This window comes from Octodon degus, unplaced genomic scaffold, assembly GCF_000260255.1.
Source record: "Octodon degus isolate 3935 unplaced genomic scaffold, OctDeg1.0 scaffold00018, whole genome shotgun sequence".
In the NCBI taxonomy this organism is placed as follows: domain Eukaryota; kingdom Metazoa; phylum Chordata; class Mammalia; order Rodentia; family Octodontidae; genus Octodon; species Octodon degus.
Window position 1 is genome coordinate 16,320,070 of NW_004524594.1, and position 25,825 is coordinate 16,345,894.

Consider the following 25,825-nt stretch of genomic DNA (forward strand, 5'->3'; position numbering starts at 1 on the left):
GGGCAGTGACCAGAACACAGAACATTGGATGTGAAATATGCCATTCTGCCACATTCCCAGAATGAGGACAGAGTCTGTTTGTCTACCCTGCTGGGCCCTGGGGCCTGAGGTCCCAGCCCCAAAAGTAGCTGTATCTAGACCCAGGCTGGGCCTCCAGACCCGAGGCAGACTCGTCCGTTGTCTCACACCAGCCCCAGACTGCATCTTCAGGGCCAGGCCTTCCCATACACCACACAAAGGAAGTTCAAAGCTTGCCTCAGGATTCCCACCATGAGCACTGGGGCTTATTGGGGAAAAATGGCAGCCAGGTCACTGCTAGAGAAAGTGAACAGGCCAGAGTCCCAGGTACAGGACTCTCCATGTGTCAGTGCACTGGCTCTATAAAGGGGACAGGACCCACATTTTGCTCTCTTGTCCCCATGGCTAAAGGCCATGGAAGAACTTGCTGCCCCCAACTTTGGTAAAGACAGAGAGCAGGCACCTGCGTGGTTAGATAAATGTTTATTGGTAGCCCAGGTCCCAGGCTCAACTCAGCACCTATCACATCCAGTAGGGCAGCCAGCCCACCCCCATTGCCTTCGTCCCCTACCAAGTCCTGTGTGATGGCCGGGGCTAAAGGTCCTTCCTGGCTCCTCTGGGTCCCTCTTTTGTGGTTGGTGGCCCATCAGGGTTGTTGTTTGCAGTCTGAGACCCCTGCAGTGCCCTGTGCCAGCCTCAGCTTCCAATCCACATATTTTGGCCAGGTTGGTCTCTCAGCCCTGATGTCGAAGACACCTTCCTCACTCTGTCATAAAAGCCCAGATGTGACTAGCAGGTTGACCCTGCCCTCTCTCCAACCAACAAGCTCTCAAGGAGTTGTCAGCTGAGGCAGGGAAACAAGTGTGCAGTGGACAGAGCCACTGCCAGACCCCTCCACTGCCCAGTCAGCTTTCCTTGTGCCTCTGCACACTCCTCATCCACCCTCACCTGCATCCTGGCATTGAGTCTGGCTCCCACAGCCCTTTGAGCCTTTCACAGGCACCCAAATGCCAAACAGCTACTGGAGCTGGTGATAGTTTTGACCTCACACAGAAGGAATTACATCCCCCAGGCTTTGACAGTTAGGGGGCATGCTCCACGGCCTGCCTGGCAAGGTCAGAGAATGCCACTTCCCACTTCCCCACACACTTGCTTATTCTCCCTCTCACTAATTCTCACCCCTCAGACTCCCGCACTGCATTGATCAGACCCGTCCCCCAGTACCAATGAGACCCTGGCCTCCCCTCCCTATTCTCCCTGCTTTTTCCACTTCTCTGACTTGTCCTTCCTGACCTGTCCCCTTCCACTAGGCTTTCCTGGGCCCCAGAATGCACCCTTCCCAGGCTGCCCAGACACACTCACACACCTGCCTCCCTCTACCCCACACCCCGCTGTGCTTCCTCCTGCAATGGCTGTGGCCTCCTTGCTAGAGCTCAGCCATGCTTTGTCCACCCTGTAGTCTTGGACACTTCACCAGAGCCTCCAGCCAGCTGCTGTCCGGTTGAAGTTCTTGGGCTGGGGGCTCAGCACGACAAAGGGCTGGAGTGTGGGAGGGGCCCGTGCAACTTCCTGCAGCTTGCGGGCATTGAAGCGAGGCCGGTACAAGAAGGGCAGGCGGGGGAGGCCAGCTGGGGGAGGCTCCCCACCTTTTGGCTCTACTGGGTGGTTGCGAGATGTGGCCACTGACATGCGGTACAGTACAGCGTCCCACATTCTGGAGGCCCGGGAGGCAGGGGGCCGGGAACTGGCCACAGTGGGTTCTTCCACCTGAACAGGCTCCAGGTTGGGCTCTTGCCCTGGGAACTGGGGCTCCTCTGCCTCCTCCATTAGCTGCTTTTTGAGGCGTGTCCAGCCACTGAGTTGGGGTTTGGGTGCAACTTTGGGGGCAGGACTTGGGTGGGTCCCTGGTGCCAAGGCCAGGGCCAATGGGACCCGCTGGACCTCTGGTGTAGGGCTGGCTGTAGGCAACTGCTCCAAGTGCTCAGCCTCAGGTGCTGCAGGAGCCGGGCTGTACGGTAAGGGTCCAGGTGAGCGGTAGGTGGGGGCGATGGGCACTACCACTCTGGTCCCAGCCTCTCTGGACACCGAGGCCTGGAAGCTGGAGGGCAGTCTCACTGTAGGGGGCTCCTCAGGCCTAGGACTGACAGCCTGGACCCCAGCTGGCAATGGGCGGATGTGGGCCACTGGGATCAGGGGCTGGGTACTGGGGAGACCCAGGCCTGGCTCTCCATTCTGGCTGCTGGGGCCCCCATTCAGGGCTGTCCTGGGGGGCTCAGGAGTTCCTGCACTTGGAGATGGTGCCAGCTGGATGTGCACTTGAGTGACATGGGTGCCTCCTGTTGTGGGAGCTGAGACAGAAGAAAAGCCACTGGGGGGCGAGGCAGGCTCTGGGGTTGGGGCTTCAAGCCTTGAAGGGGCCTTGAAGTGTGCAGCCAGAGCCTGGCGCTGCGTGAGGCTGAAGGAGAATGTGGATCGCTGCAGGGGTGAGGCTACATGGTGGATGACAGGGGTGTGTGGGGAGCGGGGCAGGGGCACCACAGTGTGCGGGGCCTCGGCAGGGTACAAGGCCGCAGCAGGACGTGGGGGCTCTGTAGAACGTGGCGCCGTGGTCTCCAAGTCGTGGCTGACTTCACTTACAGGGGACAGGGAGGCACGGAAGGCCCCAGGTGAGGTAGGGGCAGCCCCTGTCATCTTCTTCCGAGCCGCCTTCCTCAGAAGCTTCTGCAGACGCAGGTTGTCTTTCCCTGGTTTGGGCAGCAAGGGTGGAGGGGGACCAACGGTTCCCTGGGGACTCCGGCCAGCAGCCCCCAGAGGCACCGAGGCAGTGGAGATGAGCATCACTGCACCCTGTAGTGGGAGGGACACAGTCAGGCCAGCCCTGTGGGACATGTGGTCCCCCTTCTCCAGAAGGCCAGACATATGGCTTCTGAACTACTGAAAGCCCTTTGCCTGACAGCCAGGATCTGCCAGTGCCTTCTAAGCGTGGGCATCCCTGGCTGTGGGCAGGACTACCATGTCCTGGTATGGAAGTGAGCCCCAAGAGTTACAGCCTCTTGGCAGGTGATAAGGACTAGAACTTGCCCATGTCCTCGAGGCCCAGCATGATGCCAACTTCTCATGCATGTAAGCTGGGCCAGGCCATGGTGTCATGCAGGATGGGGGCCGGGAGACCCACAGGCAAGCTCCAAGTGGGGCTTGAGCCTGGCTAGTTACTGACTCTGGCCAAGGGCAGGAAGAGCAGGCTGCCCGCAGACACGTGAGGGGCGCCATGCTGTCGCCAGCCCAACCACAAGTGCGTCGGTCTGCTGCAAGCCAGTGGTAAGGAGTGGCGGCCAAATGGCTTGGGAAAGCTGAGGCTGCATCATCAGAGGTAGATTGGCCGGAAGGTGGGAGCAATTTTCGCTGAGCTACGCTAAATGGGATATTCCCGCAGACCTCTTGTCCAGGGTGGTCCTGGCCAAGCCACCCGCCTTGGTTTCTGGGCGCCACGTGTTTGCAAGGACGTTGACAAATGGCATCTGGGACGAGCCAGAGGCTGTCTGGTTTTGGGAGGAGGGAGGCCTTGGGCTGCTGCCGTAGGGGCTGGCTCTAACGAGGCGGGAGCCATCTGCTGGGGAGGGGCCAGAAGGGGTCTGTTGCCTCACTCCAGGCTGCTGGTTGTAGGCCTGGAGAACTGAGGGAGCCCCACATTGTGGGGTCTGCCAGGGTGAGTGGGTAGTATTCCCTCTACCTGGAAATGGTCTGGAGGAGGGCCCACACTTGGAACACTGGGTGGAGGCTGAGACAGGGCACTTGTGGCTGCAGGAAGGGGGTATGCTGTGGGCCTGGTGACCACTAGTGGACAGCAGTGTGGAGAGAGCAGAGAACTGAGTTTTTCAGGACATGTAGCTACAGCTCCTTCTCAGGCTCCAGGATAATGTCCCTCATGTCCCATTCTTCTATTTGACAGGTGCAGGCTAGCAGCTCCCTCTGCTCTGCCAGGGGAGACTCTGCCTAGGCACCACTGCCAACGCCAGCCTCCGCTGAGAAGTTGCTGCTTATGACCAGCACGGCCTGCCCTCGCTGCCCACCCCCGAAGCTCCCGCCTCCTTCACTACCTCCTTCTGCTCCTGGGCCTTCAGGCCTCTGTACTTTCCTACTCTGATTCCCTAGCTCTGCCTCTCACAGCTGAGGAAGGAAGAAGACTCCTGATCATGGTTAAAGGGATGACTTCTTAGGGTAGCTAAGAGGCCCTAAGGAAGGTAGAAACAGGCCCAGCTTTTGCAGAGGGCCAGGCACCTCACCAGACCTGAGGGACACCTGAGGCCATGCTGGATGTGCAGCACTCTACATCTTTCAAGCTCCCTGCTTACAGGACCCCCTCGCATTTTGGGCAATAAACTGTCTCAAGAGCCCCTTGTGTGCTGGCCTCCTTTGCTCTCTAATGGGAGGGATGAGGCAGTGTGACTGGCCAGGAGATAAAAGTCACATCCATGGGGCAGCCCATGCACTGCATAGTGCATGATGGTCGCAAACTCAGGGCCTGTCCTATGTCCTTAAGGAGCACTAGATACCAGGACCTAGGACATGGGTCCTGGTATCTAGGACATGGATCCAGGATCTAGGATCACAATTTAGGACATGTGAGATGTCCTAAATTGGGGTACCCACAATGGCTGGGACCCCCTCATTTCTCTTGCAGGATATTTATAATACTTCTGCTTTTCCTGGCCCAATATAAACCTCACAATACCAGGACCATTGGACTTGTGGGTGCCCTGTCTGTGTGTTCACTAAGGGGTAAAGCTTCCATAGAGTGGTTCCTATAATCCTCTAGTTTTGGCCCCCCACAGTTGGGGGATGAAGAATCCTGAACTTGGCTAAAAGGACCATTTTCTACATCAGCCAAGAGCCCCTTAGCAAGGAGAGACTGAGGCCTAAAATGTATAGAGAGCTGGTCACCCCATCAGACCTGAAGGACATCCTAGCCCATGCTAGACAGAGGTCTAAATTGTTGAGTAGATAGATGAATGGGGGTGATGAATGGACAGATGAACAGATAAATAAGAGAGTGGTAGAACAGATGACTGATGGGTGGATAAGCTAATGGATAGAGGGACAGATTAGGGGATGGACAAGTAGATGGGTCATTGGATAAATGATGGGGAATGGGTAGGTGGATGGATGGAGAGATGAATGGGATTGATGGATGGATGAACACACTGATGGGTGGAAGTGTGAATGGATGGATGGCTTGATGAATGGATGAATAGAAGGATAGGTGGATGAATAGGTGATGGATGGAAGAATGAGTGATAGATGGCGGAATGGATGGATGAATAGATGAGTAGATATGTGAATGGATGGACAGACATATGAATGGATATCTGGCAAGTGGGTATATAGGTGATGGAGGAATAGAAGGACGAAAGGAGAAATATACAAAAACAAAGTCGTGAGTGTAAGCATATAGGCTTGAGAATGAATGAAGAGGAGGATGTGAAAGAGCATAAATAGGAGACAGGGTAGGGGTTGTCCTTAGCAGTCCTTCTCCTCCCTGGGACCACCCTGGGGCCTGAGTGTCTGAGCAGCCCTCGAACACTGATGGGGTAAGCTTGTCCCTGCCATTCACTTAGGCATGCAGAGGCTCCACTTTCTGAAGCCTTCTTCGTCAAACTTCACTTGTCTCATGAACACGAGAAGCTTAAGAAGGCTAAAGCTCTAGGGGTTGGTGAAATGGCTCAGTGGTCTAAAGCACCTACTTAGAACAAGCTTAGCAAAGCACAGGGACCGCGGTTCAATCCCCCAGCACCACATGCCAGCCAGCCCCGCCCCCTGGTGGGATGAGACACACACACACACACACACACACACACACACACACACACACACACATAAATAAAGCTCAACAGAACACATCTGCCAAGGCAAGGGACGTGGCAGCCCACCATCCCCTTCTGTTCACAGTCCTCCCACTGAGAAGGTATTGAGTGCTACCCTCTGTGAAGGCAAGAGAACTTCCCAGGTGGCAGATGTTCCTTTCCTTTCATGCACAGTCTGGAGGGGATGGTGACCAAGGACAATAGGCAAAAGGCCACCCCAAAGCCAACAGTGGGGCAGGAAGCAGGACTTCAGCATAGGACCAGAGCACACAGCATTAACAATCAGGGGGCCAGATTCCCAGTGGCTCAGACTCAGGGATGAGGATCCAAGTTCTGTCGCCTCGTCCAGGGCTCAACCCACACCTGGCTTGGATTGCAGGTGCAGAGTTCACCCCAGCATTGAGCCACACCCACACCTGCTGTCCCAAACCAGGAGGGCAGTTCCACCACTGTCAAAGTCCAGAGCCTCAAAGTGGTCACCATCCAGAAGGCAGCTGCCCACTGACGCCAAAACACTGCCTCTTCCCCATCCTGCCCGCCAAAGGGGCCCCCGATGGCCCACTGCTCCTAGTCCAGGTACCACACAGTTCTGCACACAAGAGACACCCCCTGGTATCTACAGAGCCCATCAATGAGTTTGCAAAACCACAGGCTGTGCAAGGGCATGGGGGCAGCAGCCACCATGGTTGGAGTGGCTTAGTCCCAAGTGCCGAGTCAGCTGTTCCTATCCTGGGCCTGGCAGAACCAGCCTGCCATGGGTCAGCCCAGGGCACCAGGAAAGGCTCAACCTTGGTGGGCTCTTCCATTCCCAGCTACATATTCTGGGACATGGGACCCAGCTAGAGGGGTCACCACACAGGCCACTGGAAATGAAACACTGGGGAAGTTGGCCCCCTCCTATGGCCACATCTCCACCTAGGGGGCTTAGCTCAATATTCAACAACTTTGAAGCTGCCACTGTGGCCTGTGACTGGCACCGGCAGCCTCCAGGCTGCAGGGTAGAAATCTGTCCCCTATCAAATTGGACTGAGCTGCCTCTTGTCTCTGGCTCCACCAGCGTCTCCAGTCCCTCTGCCCTACTCCCCCGAAGAGGCTTCTACCGGGTTTGCCCTCCCCTTACACAGCCCCACCCAGGACAGGTGGGACCTGGTGTGGATTACCTGTCACAGGACCTCAGCAGCCAGCAGCAGTGTCCACCAGTGTCTTCTCTGCTGTCCTGGTGTACCTCAGGCCTGGCGCCCTGAGGAGGAGGTAGCTGTTACCCAAAATAAGACCTGCTTTGTCCCTCTGACCTCATGAGAAAGCACCTGCCAAAGGCTGAGCCTTGCTAAGTGGACAGCCACCCTCCCCTGCTGGCCAAGCAGGGCCACTGCAGAGCCTGCGGCATGCCCATCTGGAGGTCTGGCCTCTAAAGGTCTCCCACCCTCGCCAGGCAAGGTTAGTGGACAAAGGCTTCCCAGGCCAACAAGCTCCAGTGAGGCCAAGAGATGAAACCAAGTTCTCTCTGAGTCCTACTCACCACATGGGCATCTGTAGTGGGAAGGGGGCAGCATATGCTCAGGCCTCTATTAGCAGACTCTGGAGAACCAGCCTGGGGTTGGGGAGATCAGCCTCATGGTAGGAGAAGCTGGAGGCTCCTGAGGAACTAGCTCAGGATCTCTGCAGGACTCTGGAATAGACACTCACAGCCAGAGAGCTGGTCAGTGATGTCCAGGAGTACAGGCTATGTCTGGGGACATGGACAAGTGGAGAGGGAGGTATAGGTTCTGATCAGGAGGACAGGGGTGACTCCAGTAGCTAGGTGCTTGGGAGAGAGGTGGGCAGCAAAGGCCCCTGTCTTTCAAGCCATCAGCCCAGGACACTATCTCTTCTTGCCTTTGCCCCATGCACATCTCTGCCTATATCTAGCCTTCAAGGCCTCATGTCCAGCATGTAGGGACTGGGTGAAGTGGTAACCATAGAAGGCTTGAGACTTAGATCTAGAGCAAAGAGCCAGGTAGACCTAGAGCTGGGGCACTGTGGGCCTTGTACCAGGTCATCTGGATGCCCCAACCCTAGGACTCTGGAAAGCAGGGGCTTGTCTGTATCTTTTGGGGCTCCTCTTGCCTGGGGATGGATTGTCTCTGGAGTGGGCAGCTCCATGGAGCCTATGAGCCATGTCCAGTCCATGAGATCTGGAAGGTGCATGCAATGAAGTCAAGGTGCTGAGCTGCTTTCGCCCTAGCCCTACCTCAGTTTCCCTAGTCCAAGAGGCAGGGCCATCCACATATGTGTCTCCCTGGCAAGCACGGAGCCATCAGAGGCCCATGAGAGGCATCTGTTGGTTGGATGGTGCCCCCTGGAGTCCTGAGGGAAGAAAGGCCAGCTCTGTAGGCACACAACCGGCCACCCAGAGCCCGAACATTGCTCTGGTCCCTGGGCAGAAAGAGATCTCTAACTTCTGGACTAATAAGAGCTGAGGACAGAGGTGTAGCCCCTTGCCATGGGAGGCACCAGCCACCTGAGGAGATGTCATAGCAGGAGCCACTGGATTCAGGTAACTTTTTGCCACCTGTTCATCTGTATGTCCCCATGGTCTCACTTGGAGCAACAGGCCTGGCGTCCAAGAGCCTCATAGGGATGGGGCTAAGGATTCAAAGTCCCCTACTCCCTTGGGGTCTTAGTCTGATCCTTTAATAGGGGACATGGGGTGAGCTGGGCAAGGTTCTGCATAGATGCTTGCCCTGGGTGAGGTGTCCACTCCCACAGCATACGTTGGGCAGAGGGGTGGGGGCTGGGGAACCTGTGACTCCATTCCTGGGGACCCCCACACCAGCCTGACCTAAGGCAGTCCTCATCCCCATCCCAAGACTATCTGCCACCTTCATCCTCTGCTCCTGAGTCCTTCAAAAAAGGCCTACCACTGGGCAGTAAAAATAGCAGCTGACACCTTCCTGGGGGAGGCAGGGACCTTGACTCTTCAAGGCATGTCTCCTCCATCCTCGCCTCCTTCGGCCTCCTCTTCTGGCCATTCCTATACTTGGTCAGGGGCCTGACTGGGCACACCCTACCCCCACCCCACCCCAGCCACCCAGCCACTGGCCAATGGGCTGCTGGGAAAGATCGAATGTCGGTATAACATGAGGATCTGAGGCCAAACAGGCAGTGCCTGCAGCTGGTCCTGTCCACAGGGAGCTCCAGCCCTTCTCAGACTCAGCAGCAGGTATGTATGGGAATGAGCTACCCCCAAGATCTCCTGCACTGGAGCTGAGGGAGCTGCATTGAACCCAAAAAGCACTGCTGGGCCTGGGGGCCGAGCTCCCCCTGGCTGACCAGTTGCTTGATACTTGGATGGGAAGCATGGTAGCTGGAGAGGCCAAGTGGCCCCTGGGCACTGGTGAGCAGCTCTAACATCATGTTGCCATGTTCCCCTAGCCTCAGCATAGGACCTGGGCTAAAGGAGAACACAAGGGTGTGGAGTGGGACAGGCAGTGTGCTGGGAGGCCTGGGGCAAGCAGCCACTCTGAGGTGGAGAGGTAAGAGTGTGAAGTTAGATCCCACAAAGGGGACTCAATGCAGAGCTTCAAGGACTACTGAGGGGCTGCCTGCTGAGACCTAGCTGCCTCATTCCCATCTGGAGCTTCCCGGGCATTGCCTTTGACACTGCCCTTTTATAGGGATGATAGGAAGGGGTAGACATTGCAGCTCACATAGAAAGGATGCCAGAGGGAGAAATGTCTAGACCTCAAGCAGGCCTTGGGTAGCTCATGGGGAAGTGGACAGGGGCAGGGCTGGGGCAGGACAGGGAGGAGGGGGTTGTTCCTGCCCAGAAAGCCTATGTCCCACCTTGCCTGTGGCTGGAAGGAGCAGGTAGCCCTGAGAGGGCCCGTGAAGTCGCTGGCCAGGCTCCCTCATCCAGGAGGTCCTGCGCACTGTCCAGAGGTCCTTGGGCATCCTTGGAGGGGACGGGGCCGAGTGAGACAAGCTGGAGAGAATGAGCTGAGGCAAGGCGTGGTCACAGTCCCCTGGCAGGTTGGCAGGGCCTCCTGTACCCCCACCCCTCGTCCCTGATGGAGGGAAAGATGGCACATGTCCCCAAGGAACCAGCCTCACAGGCTATTTACATGCATTGCCTCTGAGCTCAGAGAAGAACGGGGACAACTGTTTCCCTTCTCAGCTGTCAAAATGCTATCCCCTGCCCCAGCACCCTCCCCCACAGAGATGGTGAGAGGGACCACACAGAGGGGGAGGAGTGCAAAGCAGCCCTGCAGGGGCCTTTAAGCACTCTTAGAGGAGTAGGAGCCTCAGTTTCCCCACTTGGAAAGAAGCCCTTGCTGCTTCACCTTAAAAGGGCACAGGTACCCTCACTGGGTGCCCTCAGGAGGTGGGAGCAGGGAGGAAGGCTTGGGCTGTTCTCCCCCCCCCCCATACATCGTCTTGGGTTTCTGGGCAGAGGTGTCTTGCTGATTTGGATGCCTATTTCTGGATACCTCAGCTGCCACAGGCTCCTTATAAATAGCCCCTCCCAGGAATGGGCCACCCCTCCCCCTTGGTGGCTGACAGGTGCTGGCCCTGCTGGGGGGTCGGGGTGGAGGTAGGAGAGCAGGGTCCCCCAGCTCCATAGCCCTCACTAATCCACTTGCCCTACAGAGTGGCCTGGGAGTAGACAGAGGGGTGGATTCTGGACCCCCTGAGGGGATAGACCCCAAGGAAGAAGGGGAGCTGGGAGCTCGTAGGGAACAAAAAGGACCAGAGGAACCAGATGGGTCAGCAACTTGCACCGAGGAATGATGAGTCCCCGCCCAGCTGCAGATATACAAGAGACTGTCCGCTGATGGGCAATGGAATCCTGGTCAGGGTTCTGGGGTGAGGTTGGCCTCACCTTGTGCCTGGACATGGGTTCACAGATGCTCGATGGTTAATTTTGCACAGAGAGTAACTTGCTCTGGAAAGAAAAAAAAAAAACAAACACTATAGACAAAGAGGTTGAAAATGGCTCCTATTTTAGCTTTGGATTTTTAGCTGATAGATGGGTGTTTTCTCATTGAAGTTCCCTGGAGGAGCTATCACTATTGCCTTCAAGTATGTAATATGTTGTCATGAGCTTTATTTTTTAAACTTGAAGCCAACATTCTGATATGACTCCTCAGAGAGCTCCCAGGCCCCTACTGCCAGGGCGTGTGTGAGACCAGCTCACGGAGGAGAGTCCCAAACTCCTTGCCCTGCCACAGGTGCAGCCAGTCCCAAGCATGGCACTTTCCCACAAGATGACGAGATCAGGCATACCAGAAGGGAAAGCACTGTCAGGCTGGGGCACCTGCCAAGGAACACTCCTGACCACAGCCCTCTTGGGGTCAGAGACTCAGCTTCCATGTCTACAGGGGAAGAGGGAGTCAGGTAGATGGATCACTCATGTGCTCTGTGATTTGGAGGAGGCATCCTTAGAGGGCTTTAAGGAACACAAAAGAGGCACTGGGGCATCCTCAAGGGAGTGGAAACCAGGAGGCATTAAAGGGTACTTTGGGCTCATACAAAGAAAGGGTATGGTGGGCAGGCAGATCAGAGAAAGTCTGTACTGCCCATTTTAGGGAGCTGGCTCTGGTCGTCCTGGGCCCCCAGAATGCTCACCATCACCTAACTGGAAGCCATCAAGAGACAGGCTGTGTCTCAGACCTGCAAGTCTTCCCAGCATGCAGAACAATCTGCAGAGCCCTCTTTGCCCTGGACTATACTCTGCACCTCCAGGGCCTTCCTTGGGGATGCTTCAGGGAGAATGTCTGCATCTGGGGCATTCCAAGCTCCAGGCTGAAGCCTTGGCAGAAAGGAGAAGGACTGAAGTCTTGGGGAAGAAGGCTGGGTAGAAGCTGATAGGGGGCTGTGTGTGCAGAAGGCCAAGGACCAGGGCTTGACCAAGTCCTGTGATATACCTTCTTAACTCCAGCTCTGAGTCACCTTCCCTCACCAAAAACCACGTCACCTCTCCACTTTTCTCTTCCCAGAAACAACCCGCCCTCACCATGTCTGACGAGGAAGTGTGAGTACCACTGCCTGGGAGCTCTCAGACCCTGGCCTGGGTGCAGTCTGGGCTGCTGGGGGCTGCTGCAGCCCAGCCAGCAGAAGCTGCCTCACTCCCTTTTCTCTTTCTCTCTCTCCCCCTCCACCCGCCTCCGCAGCGAACAAGTTGAGGGTGAGTGTCACAGCTATTTTCTTTCTTTCTACTTCCATCTCTAGTCCAAAAAAAAAAAAATCACCCTTGGAAAGGGGGATTGATCGGGGACAGCACATATCTGTTGAGAGCCTCTGGCCTGGACAGGCTAGGTTGGCCACCTTTGTGGGTGGGGGCTGTGACAACCTCCTTTGGAAGTGGTCTGAGCTCTTCTCTAAGAAGTGATTACATCTCCACCCACTCAGCGTGTAGACCTGCTGGGGCTCTCTGACCCTGAAGAGCTTGGGGTTTGCTGGCCTCATGGTCATGGTAGGATGTGGCACTGGGGTATAGAGGCAACCCTCATGGCTCAGCCATTTTCTCCTGCAGTACAGAGCCTTCTTCAGGCCCAAGGAGTCCCAGGCCCCCTCCCTGGCCAGTGTAAGAGGCTGGACTGTCCAGGGATGAGGTGGGCTGGCCCTCCCACTTCTACACTCTCCAGCAGCCCCTGCTAACATGGCCCCTTTCTTTTGTTCTATTCCAATGCAGAGGAGTACGAAGAGGAAGGTAACTGTGGTGGCCCTGGAGGCCCCTCAGCCCCCAGATCCCCTCTTTATGGAGCCCCCTCCTGCTTGGTGAAGGCCCTGCTCATCCAGCCCTCCCTATCCTCTTCTAGCTCATCAATTAACTGTCCATCTTTTTCATCATTAATTCAACATTAACTATCATTAATCATTTCTTAGTGATTAAGAATGCAATCATTTAATTAATGGTCAATGACTTGGTCATTAATTAAATCATCATTAACCTTCAATGATGATTGATTGATCTCTTCAATTGTTAATGAATACTCATTAATTGTTCATGAATGCCTTGTGGGGTGGTCACAACCTCAGTGTGTGGAGTGGGTTGGGATCTGGTCATTAAAATGCACTCATTAACATCAAGGGCCTCAGTGTACACCACTGCTGCTTTTTGTCTCCCTGTCTGTCTTTCTTGGTGTCTTTCTGCACGTCTCAGGGTCTATGTGTTTTATTGATATCTCGGTATCACTCAGCACCTCTCTCCTCTGTGTCCAGGCATTTCTCAGTATCTTTCCCAGCCTCCCTCTGATTCTGTCTCTCTGTATTTCTTTCTCTGTCTCTTTCTGTTTCTGTCTCTGTCTCTCCCAGTGTCTCCCACATCCCCCATCATCACCACCACTACCCTCAGGTGTATGGCAAGACCCTCCCTGGCTGTCGTGTCCAGGCAGGCGTGGGCGGCAGAGTGCTAGGCACGGGCACACCTGTGAACAGTGGGCGCGGCAGTTCCTAGGCCCAGAAGGGTGCTGCTCAGGCCCCTGGCAGCCGCTCAGCCTCAACAGGCAGGCTGTCCTGCAAGGGCTGCTGGGTGCTATGTTTTGAAAATATTTTGCAAACACTTGCTACCTTAACAACATGAGTGGGACACTTCATTTTTCTGCTGAAAAGTGGAAAGGCTTGTTTCTGAGCAGGAAACGTGACCCTGGGAGCCATCTATTCCCTGGTCATGCGAGGGTCTCCTGAGAATATTTTCTCCAAGACCTATTTGCCCACCTTGCTCCCAGGGATGTTCTTGTGGTCAGAAATGAGCTGAGCATGTAGCGTCTTCTCATTACACTCGGGTTTTGTCCCTGGTCCTTGTTGGCATCCCCCACAGAGTAAGATGTAGCTTGACTTCTTGTTCTTAAGCATTACACATGCAAGACCAGGCCCAAGGCAGAGAGGAGGCCCAGGCCCAGGCAGCTGTGGCGCCTTGGGGTAGCCGACTCTCAGATAATCTCGCTCCTCATGGCCAACGGCTATGGCCAGGAATGCAGGACCTGTCATTGTTGCCCTCTTCTATCGGGAGAGCCCTCTACTCTCCTCCTGTGGGCCAGCCTCCTGTCCTCACCCCTAGTAAGCCCTTCTAACATCTGTCTTATTCCTTTTCTCTCTCTCCCCCACCCCTTCCTACTTCTGGCTTCTCCAACCTCAGAAGAGGCCCAGGAGGAAGGTAAGTGGGGTCCGGGACCCCAGCCCCACACCTGCCTCCCAGTCTTCCTGACCCTACCCAGCCTTCACCACACAGCCATCCTGGTGTGCCTGGGCTGTGACCCTGGCTCCCGCCTCTAAGGATGTGTGCCTGCCCCCATCTAATCCTGTCCTCTCTCCTCCCTGGCACTCTGCACTCCCTGACACTCCTCACCGCAGAAGTCCATGAGGAAGGTATGAAGACCCAGGACTTCTGGTCCCCATGTGGGGCCCGAGGCCTGGCTGGAGACCTCATGGGGTGGGGAGAGGGTTGGGAGGTAGGAGGCACCAGCCAGCCAAGGGGCCCCACATGTGGCCCCACATAACCCACTAACCATGGCCCTAGTGCTTAAAGGTGTGGGACCCTGAGGGACCCTTATGGGCAGCACGGCCAGGGACCCCAGTCCTTGTCGTTTGGGGTCATCTGCTCCCCCAAATGGAGGGAGCTCATCTGTAGGAGGGGAGAGCAGCCTGGCTCAGGGCCATGGGGAAGACTGGGGGCCTTGTGAGTGCCAGGCCCTCCTTCCCAGGGCTAAGAGCCTACGGTGGGGTAGCATGGGACTCTCAGAGCTGGCCAGATCCCAGCAAAAGCTCAGGACACTGGGAACAGAGGCAGGTGAAAACAGAGGCCTGGTAGCCCATTTTGGGTAAAGAGAGGGCTTAGGGCCTAGCTATTGGAGTGATGAGAAACAGGGTCCTGGCAGGCTTCTCAAACCCCTTCTGGCCCTGATTCCTGGGGTGTGACCCTGTCCTGAAACTCTAGAGGGGCCTCTCTGGCCCTATCAGAGACACCAAAGCCTGGGGGTACTGAGGACACATAGGAGGTGGGTGAGAAGCAAAGAAAAGTGAGGCGTGCCTGCTCACCTGTCCCTGGGACCTGCACAGCTAGAAGATCCAGGGCAAAAGCAAGAGCCGGCACCACGATCTGCCCCCTGCCTTAGTCTCTTACTTGTGAGCATGGGTAATGGGGTAGGCTCTGATGCTCCCAGATTCTGAGAGTGGGTCACAAGACGTGGGGACATGGGCTGGGGGCCAGTGCCAGGCTAACTCTGACCATATCTTGCTCGCTTCCCGCATGCGCCCCGAGTGGCGACGGGCTGTTTCCGTTTAACCTTGGATCCCTCTCCTTTGACCTCTGACCCGCGGTTTTGCCTCTTGTTCCGTGGCCCTCCTTAGCTCCTGAAGTTCATGAGCCAGGTATGTGACATGACTTCCACGCCACCGTGGCACGTGTGGCCGTGTGTGGGTGTATGCAGGAGCCAAGCCGAGGAGGAACAAGAGGGGCCGCATAACCTGCTCACCCCTGGCCTGCTCTTCCTCCCCCATCTCCCCTTCCTTCCCCCACCTTCTATGCCCTCCCCTCACTCATGGGTCCTTCTCTCTCCCCCCTGCCCCATGGTGCTGCTCACAGAGGAAGTCCAGGAAGGTAGGCTACGGAGCTGTCCCCTTCCTCCCTCTGTCCTCTTTCCCTCTCGCCACCCATCTAGACCTTCCCCACCATGGACAAAGCCCATCTGGCCTCTGAGAGCTGAGGGCCGAGTAGAGTGAGGTCAGCATGGGGGGCTGGCTCTGGTGGACCTCACTGACTCTGGTGGCCCTGGAAGAGGAATCAGGGACATCAAGGCCCTTCCTAGATGCCAGCAGGAAGGTGGAAAGTGTGAGGTGGCCAGCCCTGAGGCTCAGGGCAGAGCAGGTGTTGAGAGAAGGCTCTGGGGCCTCCTGGGACCCTATGGCTCCACCAAGTCAGGTGGAGAAGAGTAGAGGAAGAGAGGCAGTAGCCTCAGAGAAGGGGAAGTAAAGAGAGGTGAGGCTGAGGGAGGGTGGAGGGACAAGTGGGGTGAAGCAGAGAGTCAGGCTGAGGCCCAAGAGAGGGATACTGGGGCCCTGGAACAGCCGGGAGCCATGCGTGCCAATGAGCAACCAGTCAGGTCTCAGCATCCCACCCATTGTCTGGGCCTGAGCCAGACACACCTGGCCCCAGCTCAGGGTTGGTCACACCAGGTGGAGAGAGGAAGTTGCAAATCCGAGTCAGGGCCCTTCATTCATATGCTGCCTCCGGGGAGCTGCATGGTCCTCCGAGCTGAGCCTGAGCCCTCATAGAACTCTTCCTTGACCTCAGAAAGGCCATAAACACCAAAGGATACCCCAGGAAAGAGATGCTGGTGAAGTCTCTAGCTACATAGGACAATAGTGCCCAGAAACTGTCCTATATGTGCTACAAGGTTATCAGGCCACCCTGGGCCCTGCACTGAGGCCAGTGGATGGATGGACAGATGGACGCACAAGAGGAATGGGATACGGGAGGAGTATGGGAAGCTTTGCAGCTTGGGCTTGGGCTGTGGCCTGTCCCTTGCAGTTCCTGGCTCTGCCCCCGTCCCTAGCCCCAGGATCCCAAGGTTGCAGCCCAGCCTCACTAGGAGAGGTGTGGGATCTCATGGCCTCACTCCTGTAGCTCCCCCTAGGATTCATGCTCCACTCTGCTCTGAGGCACCCCCCTGCCTCCCAGTTCCCACTCTCCCAGATTTTAGGAGAGAGGCATCGGGCCCACACGCAGAATTGCATGGCTGTTCTGCCATGTGCCAGGTTCCTATGTGATACAGGACCTGGAGAGTATGTGCCCCAGTCAGACCCTCACCCTGACTCTGACCCTGGGTCAGAACAGCCTGTTTGCTATCTATTATGTGTGGACAAAGGAGCTGGTGTTAGAGGCCTTTGCTAGGCCAGGCCTTACTGAGACGTGACATGTAGATGGCCTTGTCATCACCACCAAGGCCCAGAGCAGAAGCAGAGGACAGTGCAGGTCAGAGTTTTCTGGCCACCCAGAGACACTAGCTTCATCCATGCCCAGCCAGAATGTCTGCACACTGAGCGTGGAGGCGTCCTCTAAAAAGCAGCCTCCCCCCACGAGAGGGTGGTTGGCGTGGCCTAGGAATGGAGGCTCTGGCCTAAAAGCTGGTCCACCTGCCCAAGACTGGTCCCAGACGTGGCTGAGGATAAGGTAGCAGGAACTTTCCCAGAGAGGCCCATTCCAGGCTCCAGAGGAGATGCCCCTTAGGGTCACAGACTCAGGGCGAGCAAACCAGAGCTCATGGCCATTAATGGGCTCCTCGTACCGAGACTAGGCACAGGTGCATGGTGCCAAGGGACTAGACTGTAGCATCCTGTGAACCAATAAGGCTGATCTTGCAGGCAGAGGTGAGCAAGGCCATAGCAACTCTCCTGGGCAGAGGCTGCACCCAGGCCCACTCTGAGTCCCATGGAAGGGGTCCCACGCTCTGCCCAGGCCTTCCCAGCTCCTTCTACCTTGTCCTCAGACAGCAACCCTGCAGTTCAGCTAGGGGCTCGCACGGGAGTCCAGGTCAGGTAGAGGGCATGGGTGCTGTCCTGGGCCCACGCCTGCCGCTGCTGCTCATGTGGCCGCTGCTCCCTATGCCCGCGGCTTTTCTCTTGCATGTATGCTTGTGTCTGTGCCACGAAGACGTCGCTGATGAGGAGCGGGAGGAGGACGAGGAAGGTAAGGGCAGCCTGCTCTGTCTGCACAGGACCCCGGTTCTGGCTGGTGTCTGCGGCAGCTCTCCACCCTGCCTCTCCGTCTGTCCATCTGTGCCTATGTCCTCCTCTTCCTGGCTCAGAGCCTCCATGCCGGTCCTTGTTGCTTCACACGGCGGCTGCTAGGGGGTTGGGTGCCAAGATGGGCAGCCAGTGGGGACAAGCCAGCAGACCAGCAGTCCCAGCTAGTCCTAGACTTCTTCCTCCAACCCTCCTCCATCCCCAGACCTCTGAGGGCCTCTACTTGCTGCCATTTCTTCCTTTTTCTCCTCACCCCATGCTCCAAGCCCTTCTTAGAGCTCCTGGGGAATTTCACAGCCTGGAATGGAGACAAAACCTTCTGCTTCCAATGGGGTGGGCGGGCAGCAGGAGGCTCATCTGGAGAGGCAGGCGGCCCTAGAGGCCCGAGCCCAGAAAGCTTCCTGTTTGGTAGTCACCATCAGCGGGACGGGGGTGCCTGTCTCACCTGGTCTCTCTCCCTTCTCCTCATGCTGGTGTTCTGGTGACCAGAAGAGAAGCCAAGACCCAAGTGAGTGTGGGATGTGGGGAAGGCTGGGTGGACACGCCAAGAATGGGCAGGTGTAGGAGGCTGGGGTCCATGCTTAGACAAAGAGGGAAGATGAGGACCAGCGTCACCCTCGGAAACAGGGAGGACGGAGGGTGGGACTCTGCCCTACTCTTTCAGGGCAGGTAAAGGGGCCTGCATGGAGGAGGGGCCCACACTGCGGAAAGAAAGGCACCGGGAAAGTTGAGGAATGAGGCTCAAGGCTCGCGGCATTGGCATCCTAGGTACCTTTCCAGGCCTCGCTGTGCCTGGCTGCTTGAGGGTGGAGGTGAGAGGAGAGAGGTGGGCTTGCCCAGATTCCCACTTCAGGGGTCCATGTCCAAATCAGCACTGTGCAGTGGCCACCGAGCCCTCCAGGGAATGGTTCTTTTGAAGAGGGTCTTGGCCTTATTTTATCACTTGTGAGAGTTTCAGAGGCTTCTCAAACTGCAGTTTCTCTGGCTTTCCTGGTGTTGGTTGTGCTGCCAAGCCCACACCCTCTGTCGGTGACTCACTTCTTATCCTTCTGAGTATGTATTTTGTTGTTCTTCATTCCGCATGAGGTGGGATTTCAGGGCCTCTGAGTACAAGCTCCATGTCTGCTCCCACTTCAGGAGGGACCATGGAGACAGACAGAGGGCAGAGCCAGTGTATTCCTATGCCTCGCACTTTATTTTTTAGCAAGTTAAAATAAAGTAACGCTGGATCATGAGACATGTTCCCATTTCAGAAAAATTGTTTGTGTTTTCGCTATGAAAATAAAACACCTCATTAAAGAAAATTTGGAAAATACGTAAAAGTCAAATGCAGAAAAAAATCATCTGTAACTCTCCCACCTACCCACCAACCATCCATCCATCCAGACTATGGAAAGGAGTAGAAAGAAATAAAAATCCTTATTTCTTCCTACTCCTTTTTCCATGCAAAGGGGCTCGGAAAAAAAGATCTCAACTCTGCTGTTTTTCAAACATCGGACTGTCTATACAGCCTTGAATTCTGCTTTTTTAAAAAATTTAGCACTATTCATAAGTATTTTTCCATGTTTTTACATAGTCTTCTCAAATATTTTGAATGGCCACATAATATTCCATCAATTGGACAAACCATAATTTTCCTAACCATTCCTGTATTGCAGGCTTCCCCCAATATTTTACTATCATAAATAACACCGAGTGGAAAGCACTTTCCATCTTCAGGGCTATTTCCCTAGGCCACATTCCCAGAACTGGAATTACTGGGTCAAAGAGTATGAACGTTCTTAAGACTTTGCCATTCCTTGCCAAATTGCTTTCCACAAGGGCCTGGCCAAGGCGGCCTCCGACGTGGGCTGTGAGCAGCCTGTGTCCCACGCCTGCCTCACCCGAAGTCAGAAACGTGCTTCTGCACCTCAGCCGTGGACAGGCGGCAAACAGCATCTCACGGCTGTTTTCCTTTGCATTCCTCTGATCACATGAGGGCCAACTGCTCCCAAACATTTGTTAACTGGTTGTCTTTCTTCCTTGAGAATTGGTACCTTATATCCTTTGCCCATTTATCTACCAATGGACGTGTCTATGTTTTCTTAATCATTAGTTTGTATAAGGATATACGTCTTCTGTGTGTGTGTCTATATATATATATATATATATATATTTTTTTTTTTTTTTTTTAGGCCGGGTTTTTTTCCTCTGCCTTTCAATTTTTTTCCTCTTTGCACATACATACGTTTTTCATTTGCACAGAATGATCAGCACATCTTTCCCTTGGAAGGAACTTCTGGTGCTTCCGAGCTTTAAGAATCCTTCCCACTCCAGTTTTTTGATCGATACTCAGCCTACATGCTTTTTTTTCTCGTTTTTTTTTTTTTTTTTTAAAAAAAGCCCTTGTTGTCCTAACTCTCTCCTCCATCTGGAACATGTTGATGGGAGAGCAGGGTTACAGGGCCAGAGGACCGGGGGCTCCTTTTCTCTTCAGAGTGCCTCTTCCCTTCCTTGGGGCCCCTGGAAAGATCAGAGTGGCCAGGGAAAAAGGATCACAATGGCCAGTTCCAAGCACACAGGCCATTGTCATCTGCCTTCTGTAGGGACCTAGCTACATTTGTTTACTTGTTCGAGAAAGACATTGGGCCCCTGTCCTAGAAAGATGGGGTGAAAAGTAAGTTAGTTCTAAGGCTAGGTGGAATCAGCAATTTGCTGGGGAAAGATCCAGCAAAACAAAGGAGATAGGAAGAGGTTGGAAACTTCTTTGAAGGGGGAGGCTACTCCTGAGATGTGGATTCTAAACTCGGTAAGAATAAAATTCAGGCAAACGTGGCATTAGGCAAGGTGCCCTCAGCCAGAGGCAAGAGTTTGAAGCTGCTAGGGCCAGCTGGGGCCCCCCAAGGTGGGGTCTTGGTTACTCCTACTCACAAACCAATCTCTCTTTCCCTTTTTCAGACTCACTGCTCCTAAAATCCCAGAAGGGGAGAAAGTAGATTTCGATGTAAGTTTGTGGGAACCAGGTCAACACCCCTCAACTCCCACCCCTACTTTAAGTTCAATATCAGACCTCTAGGTGTTAGCTCCTCTCTAGCACCAGGAGGGAATTTATTCTTCTCTAACTTATTCCTGGATTGCAAAAAAATTCCTCCAGGGATAGACATTCACTTTCCCATTCCCTTGTCCATCCTTCCATCCATCAATCATCCATACACCCAACCTTCTGTCTATCTACCCCTCATTGATCTCCATAGCTCATTCATCTGCCCATCCTTCCTTTCAACTATTCACTCATCCATTGCACTTTATTTTTCAGCAAGTTAAAACAAAGTACTGCTTGATCACCATCCATCTCTTTGTCTAACCTCCTATGCTTCATCCACACATCTATCTAACCCCAAATGCAATACATTTATTTCACTCACCAGTCTCCTTACTTAGTCAAGCCCTTGTAGAGCATCTCAGAGGATTAGGACCAAGCCTAGTCACAGCCAAGTCATCCCAGAGCTGCTGCTAATCTCACTACTTTGTAGGGCCTGGTTCACCCACAAGAAGGACACCATCCCTACCCTGGGGCTTGGGGATCGGGCTGCCTAGGACCTTAGGAAGGCAGTAGCTCAGGGACCTAGCAGGCAATGTAATTGTCCTGGTGGCCAGAGGAGGTGGGGCTTCTCATGGAGCAGAGAAAGGTACCACTGGGCAGGAGGCAGGACCTAGGCTAGGGGATGGGTGAGGACTGATGATCTCTCCTACCCCAGGACATCCAGAAGAAACGCCAGAACAAGGACCTCATGGAGCTGCAGGCTCTCATTGACAGCCACTTTGAAGCCCGCAAGAAGGAGGAGGAAGAACTGGTCGCACTCAAGGAGAGAATTGTGAGTGTGGCCATTCAGGGATGGCTGGGCAAGGCAGGGCTGAGATGACCTGCTTCTTGGTTACAGGAAAAGCGCCGTGCTGAGAGGGCTGAGCAGCAGAGAATCCGTGCCGAGAAGGAGCGTGAGCGCCAGAACAGACTGGCGGTAAGGACAATGCTGGCCCAACCACCCTGTCTATGAACCCCAAAAGAATTTAGGGACTCGAGCTTCACTCTCCTAGGGGTCCCATTGCACGAGTTCAGGATCAGAGCCACTGGCCAAAGCCCTTTGCCCTGTAGAAATGCTACAAGAGGGCAGACCCTGCTCATTGGAGTTTGCTTCCAGAAAATTCTAAGCGTGTCTCTGAAGGATGTCACCAGAGGGCAACTTTGGTCTCATCCCTGAGTGTCTTGGGAATGGGGTCTCTGCAGGAGGAGAAGGCTCGGAGAGAGGAGGAAGATGCCAAGAGGAGAGCCGAGGATGACCTAAAGAAGAAGAAGGCCCTGTCCTCCATGGGCGCCAACTACAGCAGCTACCTGGCCAAGGTGAGGCTGGGGCCGCAAGTCCAGGGAGTGCTTGCAGGTCTGTGTCAGTGCACACACCACTCCTGAGAACAGGCCCCTCCCTCTTGCCTGACCCCTTCAGGCTGATCAGAAGAGAGGCAAGAAGCAGACAGCCCGTGAGATGAAGAAGAAGATACTTGCAGAGAGACGCAAGCCACTGAACATTGACCACCTCAGTGATGACAAGCTGAGGTGAGGGGCTGGTGCTGGGGGTGAGACCACTGAAGCCCAGCTCTCTCTCTCTCTCTCTGTGGTAGCCGAAGAAGCACAAGGGTTTGGGATGCCTTTTGGACTTGGCATTGCCAACCTCACTCTGCCCACCAGGGACAAGGCCAAGGAGCTCTGGGACACCCTGTATCAACTTGAGACTGACAAGTTCGAATTTGGGGAGAAGCTGAAACGGCAGAAATATGATGTGAGTCTAGAGGTCCAGCCCATGGGTCCCCCTCCCAAGTCTCATCTGCCAGTGTGAGCAGCCACCTCCTTGCTCCTCATTATCCTCTCTGCCTGTCCCTGTCCCAGGGCTTGGGCTGAAGGAACCCAGGCAGTCTGTCCCCATGGAGCCTGGCGAGGCACCCCTGCTCAAGGCTGTCTTCTGAGACAGCCTCCCACCCACGCCCTATACACCCTTAGTCATCAACATGGGCCCTGTGGTCACCATGGCCAAGCCTGTGGTGAAGGCCTTCACGAGCTCTGGCCAGCATAGCTGCCCCTAAGATGTCTGTTTCCTCACTGCAGCCCTATGAGGGCTGATGCACAGTTGCCCCTGCAGCTGGGAAGCGAGGCTGGGGCTGGCAGCTGGAGGTGCTGAGGGGGCTCACACCCAGGCAACCCACCCATGTAGATGCCAGCACTGAGAGCCAAGCTGGAGGTCAGAGGCATCAGGCCTGGTTTGGGCTTCAGACTCAGGCCAGGGGCACCAGGGGCTAGGATTAGGGCCTAGAGCTTTCCCATGTACACAAGCTTGAGGACCCAAAGAGAGACACCAGTCCTGGGACAAAGAGCGTGCTCAGTGCAAATGCATGACGCTGAGCTCTAACATCAGGGCCGTGCTGCCCTCCCCCGTCCTTTAGCATCCCTGGGGAAGACAGGTTTTGCCCACAGAGCTTGTGTAGGGGCACTTCGCAAGGACACCAAGGCAGACACTTACAAGTCCTGGTTCCTTCTTGGAGCCCCAGGTAGGCTATCAACCTATCCCTCCGTGATCACCCCTCTTAACAGAATAACAGGGCAGTGTGCCCCTCCTTGAGCCGTCCCCACAAGGAGACAAATACCTTTCCCTCAAGGGTGGCCCAAGCTCCCTTGGCATCCATAGCTGAGTCAGGAACTCTGATATATTCTACCCATGTCAGGTCTCCAGGGGCTCAGAGATCCTCAAGGGACATTGCCAGGCTTACCAGGCACACAGCAAGCTCTGAAGCCTTAGCCACCTATCCAGCCCCATAACTATCTTGGTCTTTCTAGATCATGACTGTCCGGGCCAGAGTGGAGATGCTGGCCAAGTTGTGAGTAGCCAGAGTGCACCACGGGCCAGGCTCGTGGGTGTGCAATGCACGGTGCGCCTCTCGCATGGCACAGATCTGGGTCACTCGCAAGGATGTTGGCGGCCATGGTGGAGCCCACACGGTCTTTCTCCTTTCTTGCTGCCCTGGATCCTCCCTCCCACCTCCCTTAGTGGCTTTGAGGCTAACCTGCCGCCCTCATTGGCTGGCAAGACAGGGCTTTACCTTCCCAGAGAATTTTCTGCCACCAGAGTACCTCAGCCACAAGTGAGGAGAGGGAGTGAGGACATGGGAACAGGAGGGCCAGGGGTCAGGGCTGGGAAGGAGGGGTCTTCAGGCCTCACCTCCGCCCCACCCCGTGAAGATCCCACATCCTGCCGCAGTGCCAAGGTAAGTGGCCAGCTCCAGAGCTGCTGTGTGTGGTAGCCTAGGCTATGCAGGCCAGCAAAAGTAAGTCCAGAAACGAGCGGAAGGTCAAGGGACAGTGCCCACTAAGGAGGTCAGTGGCCCTGGAGCTGCCACAGAAGGCTGCAGCACCTCAGTGGGGATGCCACCGCCTGTCCTGCACTATGGTAAAGACGGGCATGTGCCCGCTGTGCCTGGCCTGGACCTCCTGGGCCCCATCACAGTCAGTTGCCTGTGTTGTTCACAGATCACCACGCTCAGAAGCCGCATTGACCAAGCCCAGAAGCAGTAAGTAGCCCGGCCCAGCTCCCTCTGTGCCGGGCACAGGGTCTCACAGGGTCAGTCACCATGTGCCTCATTGAGGGGCTGGTCATTGTAGCCCTGCATAAGGGTCCATGGAGGTCAGACCTCAGGCAGAGCAGTAACAAGACTAACATGGCCAGGCCCTTTGTCCAGCATGTCCAGGCCCTGTGTCTGGGATCTCAGTGTCCTTTCTCACCTGTACACAAGAGGGGCCACATGGTACTCCTCCCACATCTGGAGCAGCCAGCAGGAATGAGGCAGCCAGGAGGATCCCAGAGTATGGTGACTGTAAGTGGCCTTTCAGTGGCCTGACATACCTTGCCTGGACATTCCACAGCACTGTGCCCTCAGAGGTGAACTTTGATTATGAGAGGGAATTCAGAGACTGGGCCTTGCCACCATTTCTCTGTGATCACTGATTTCCCAGGAAGGTGACCTTTCCATCCCTGAAGTCATGGGATAGAAGCTATGGGTCCCTGGGGCCCAGGGACCCATAGCAGCTGCTGTGCCCCACCCTCTAGGTCTGTGCTCAGGTGTACTGGTTTTGGGCCACATGGAGGGCCTTGCTACTGAACCTGGCAGGGGCACTGCACATCCATGCATTGCAGCATCTTGGGGTACTTGGAGTCCCTATTTCCTGGGCTCCTTGTCTTCCTCCTTTGGCCTCCTTGCTGCTTGCACAGATGGGCCTCTTTTCCAGGAAGGGAGCTGGTGAAAGAAACCCCACAGTCTCCCAGTGTGTTGTGTGGGTCAGGGACATGTGCATGCAAGTGTATGTGCATGCGCACCTGTGCACACATGTGGGAGTGTGAGGGTACAGCTGTTGTCACCAGAGATCCCACTGCAGCAGCTCTTGAGGGTCCAGTACTCTTGTCCTCCCACCTGCCCCGGCCTTCACTCTGTCCGCAGCCCCCATGAGCATGCTGGTACACACAGGGCCTCAGACAGAGCAGCCTAGAGACAACCACCTAGAGGGCACAGACTTTTCAGGGAAAACAGTAGCCATCTGCTAGCCAGTCTCCAGGCTGGGGTCTGTCTGCAATAACCCCCCAGACAGGGCCAGGAGGACAGAGTGCGGGACCCTGGTTTGTATACTAACCCTGACCTAACCACACTAAATTCTAGGCCTGGCCCAGTCAGGTGCAGGTGAGTAAGAGCTGCTCAGACCGCAGTGAGGTGCATGTGCCAGGGAAGACTGGCAGTGACCTGGAGAGGCCAGGGCTGAAATTCTGCCTGGGGATGGGGCTTGGGAAGGGGTTTGCCTTGCCAGGCTTTTCCTCCCTGGACTTAGCAAACCTCTCTGACCCTCAAAAACAACTTGTTTCCCATTTGCAGCAGCAAGAAGGCCGGTGCCACAGCAAAGGGCAAAGTTGGTGGGCGCTGGAAGTAAAGAAGCTCAGAGGCCCCCTGTGGCAGAGACCCCCTGCCTTGGCTCACTCTGGGCCCTGGGGCTTGTGACTATAAGGTGGAATCTTCCAGCCCTGACACCCAAGTCACTTCCGGAGCTCCAGGATGATCCCAAGGGTGCAGGGGCCACCCCAGAACACCCCCCATGTCTCTGTCCTCATTGCATCTGTCCCCTGGGGTCTGTGAATAAAGCAACAGGCCCCCCTCCA

The 25,825-nt window shown here is 55.4% G+C and overlaps 3 protein-coding genes across 25 annotated transcripts in view; 2 read left to right on the forward strand and 1 right to left on the reverse strand.

The window, feature by feature from the left end:
• Lsp1 (lymphocyte-specific protein 1) overlaps nucleotides 1–4,412 on the forward strand; it is a 33,024-nt gene extending 28,612 nt beyond the window's left edge. For all 6 annotated transcript variants that reach the window (XM_023710424.1, XM_023710425.1, XM_023710420.1 and 3 more), the window contains one exon: nucleotides 3,968–4,412. The gene's annotated coding sequence lies outside the window, so the exon portion shown is untranslated. The remainder of the gene's footprint in view (nucleotides 1–3,967) is intronic.
• Nucleotides 1–9,849, reverse strand: LOC111815561 (proline-rich protein 33-like). 3 transcript variants are annotated; one of them, XM_023710417.1, is made up of 3 exons: nucleotides 9,705–9,849; nucleotides 7,040–7,119; nucleotides 1–2,865 (listed from the first exon to the last, which is right to left on the reverse strand). In XM_023710417.1, the coding sequence occupies exon 3, from the start codon at nucleotides 2,854–2,856 to the stop codon at nucleotides 1,489–1,491; it is 1,368 nt and encodes a 455-aa protein (XP_023566185.1). In that variant the 5' UTR covers nucleotides 2,857–2,865; nucleotides 7,040–7,119; nucleotides 9,705–9,849; the 3' UTR covers nucleotides 1–1,488. The 3 variants fall into 3 exon arrangements, with proteins under 3 accessions (XP_023566185.1, XP_023566186.1, XP_023566187.1); XM_023710418.1 differs by lacking the exon at nucleotides 9,705–9,849 and adding an exon at nucleotides 8,809–8,875; XM_023710419.1 differs by lacking the exon at nucleotides 9,705–9,849 and adding an exon at nucleotides 8,633–8,653.
• Nucleotides 8,991–25,825, forward strand: Tnnt3 (troponin T3, fast skeletal type). 16 transcript variants are annotated; one of them, XM_023710428.1, is made up of 17 exons: nucleotides 8,991–9,081; nucleotides 11,858–11,892; nucleotides 12,032–12,045; nucleotides 12,553–12,570; nucleotides 13,999–14,016; nucleotides 14,214–14,228; nucleotides 15,210–15,230; nucleotides 15,445–15,459; nucleotides 18,093–18,111; nucleotides 20,541–20,586; nucleotides 21,341–21,457; nucleotides 21,524–21,601; nucleotides 21,868–21,981; nucleotides 22,082–22,191; nucleotides 22,324–22,414; nucleotides 23,464–23,504; nucleotides 25,545–25,825. In XM_023710428.1, the coding sequence occupies exons 2-17, from the start codon at nucleotides 11,876–11,878 to the stop codon at nucleotides 25,597–25,599; spliced, it is 789 nt and encodes a 262-aa protein (XP_023566196.1). In that variant the 5' UTR covers nucleotides 8,991–9,081; nucleotides 11,858–11,875; the 3' UTR covers nucleotides 25,600–25,825. The 16 variants fall into 16 exon arrangements, with proteins under 16 accessions (XP_023566196.1, XP_023566195.1, XP_023566199.1 ...); XM_023710427.1 differs by lacking the exon at nucleotides 23,464–23,504 and adding an exon at nucleotides 24,154–24,194; XM_023710431.1 differs by lacking the exons at nucleotides 14,214–14,228; nucleotides 23,464–23,504 and adding an exon at nucleotides 24,154–24,194.

Excerpts from the sequence above, each read along its gene's own strand:
- Tnnt3 (XM_023710428.1), top strand. Across the intron at positions 20,587-21,340 it reads GGGAGAAAGTAGATTTCGAT|GACATCCAGAAGAAACGCCA; the intron begins GTAAGTTTGTGG and ends CTCCTACCCCAG. Across the intron at positions 21,458-21,523 it reads TCGCACTCAAGGAGAGAATT|GAAAAGCGCCGTGCTGAGAG; the intron begins GTGAGTGTGGCC and ends TCTTGGTTACAG.
- LOC111815561 (XM_023710417.1), bottom strand. The coding sequence starts at position 2,856 with ATGCTCATCTCCACTGCCTCGGTGCCTCTGGGGGCTGCTGGCCGGAGT.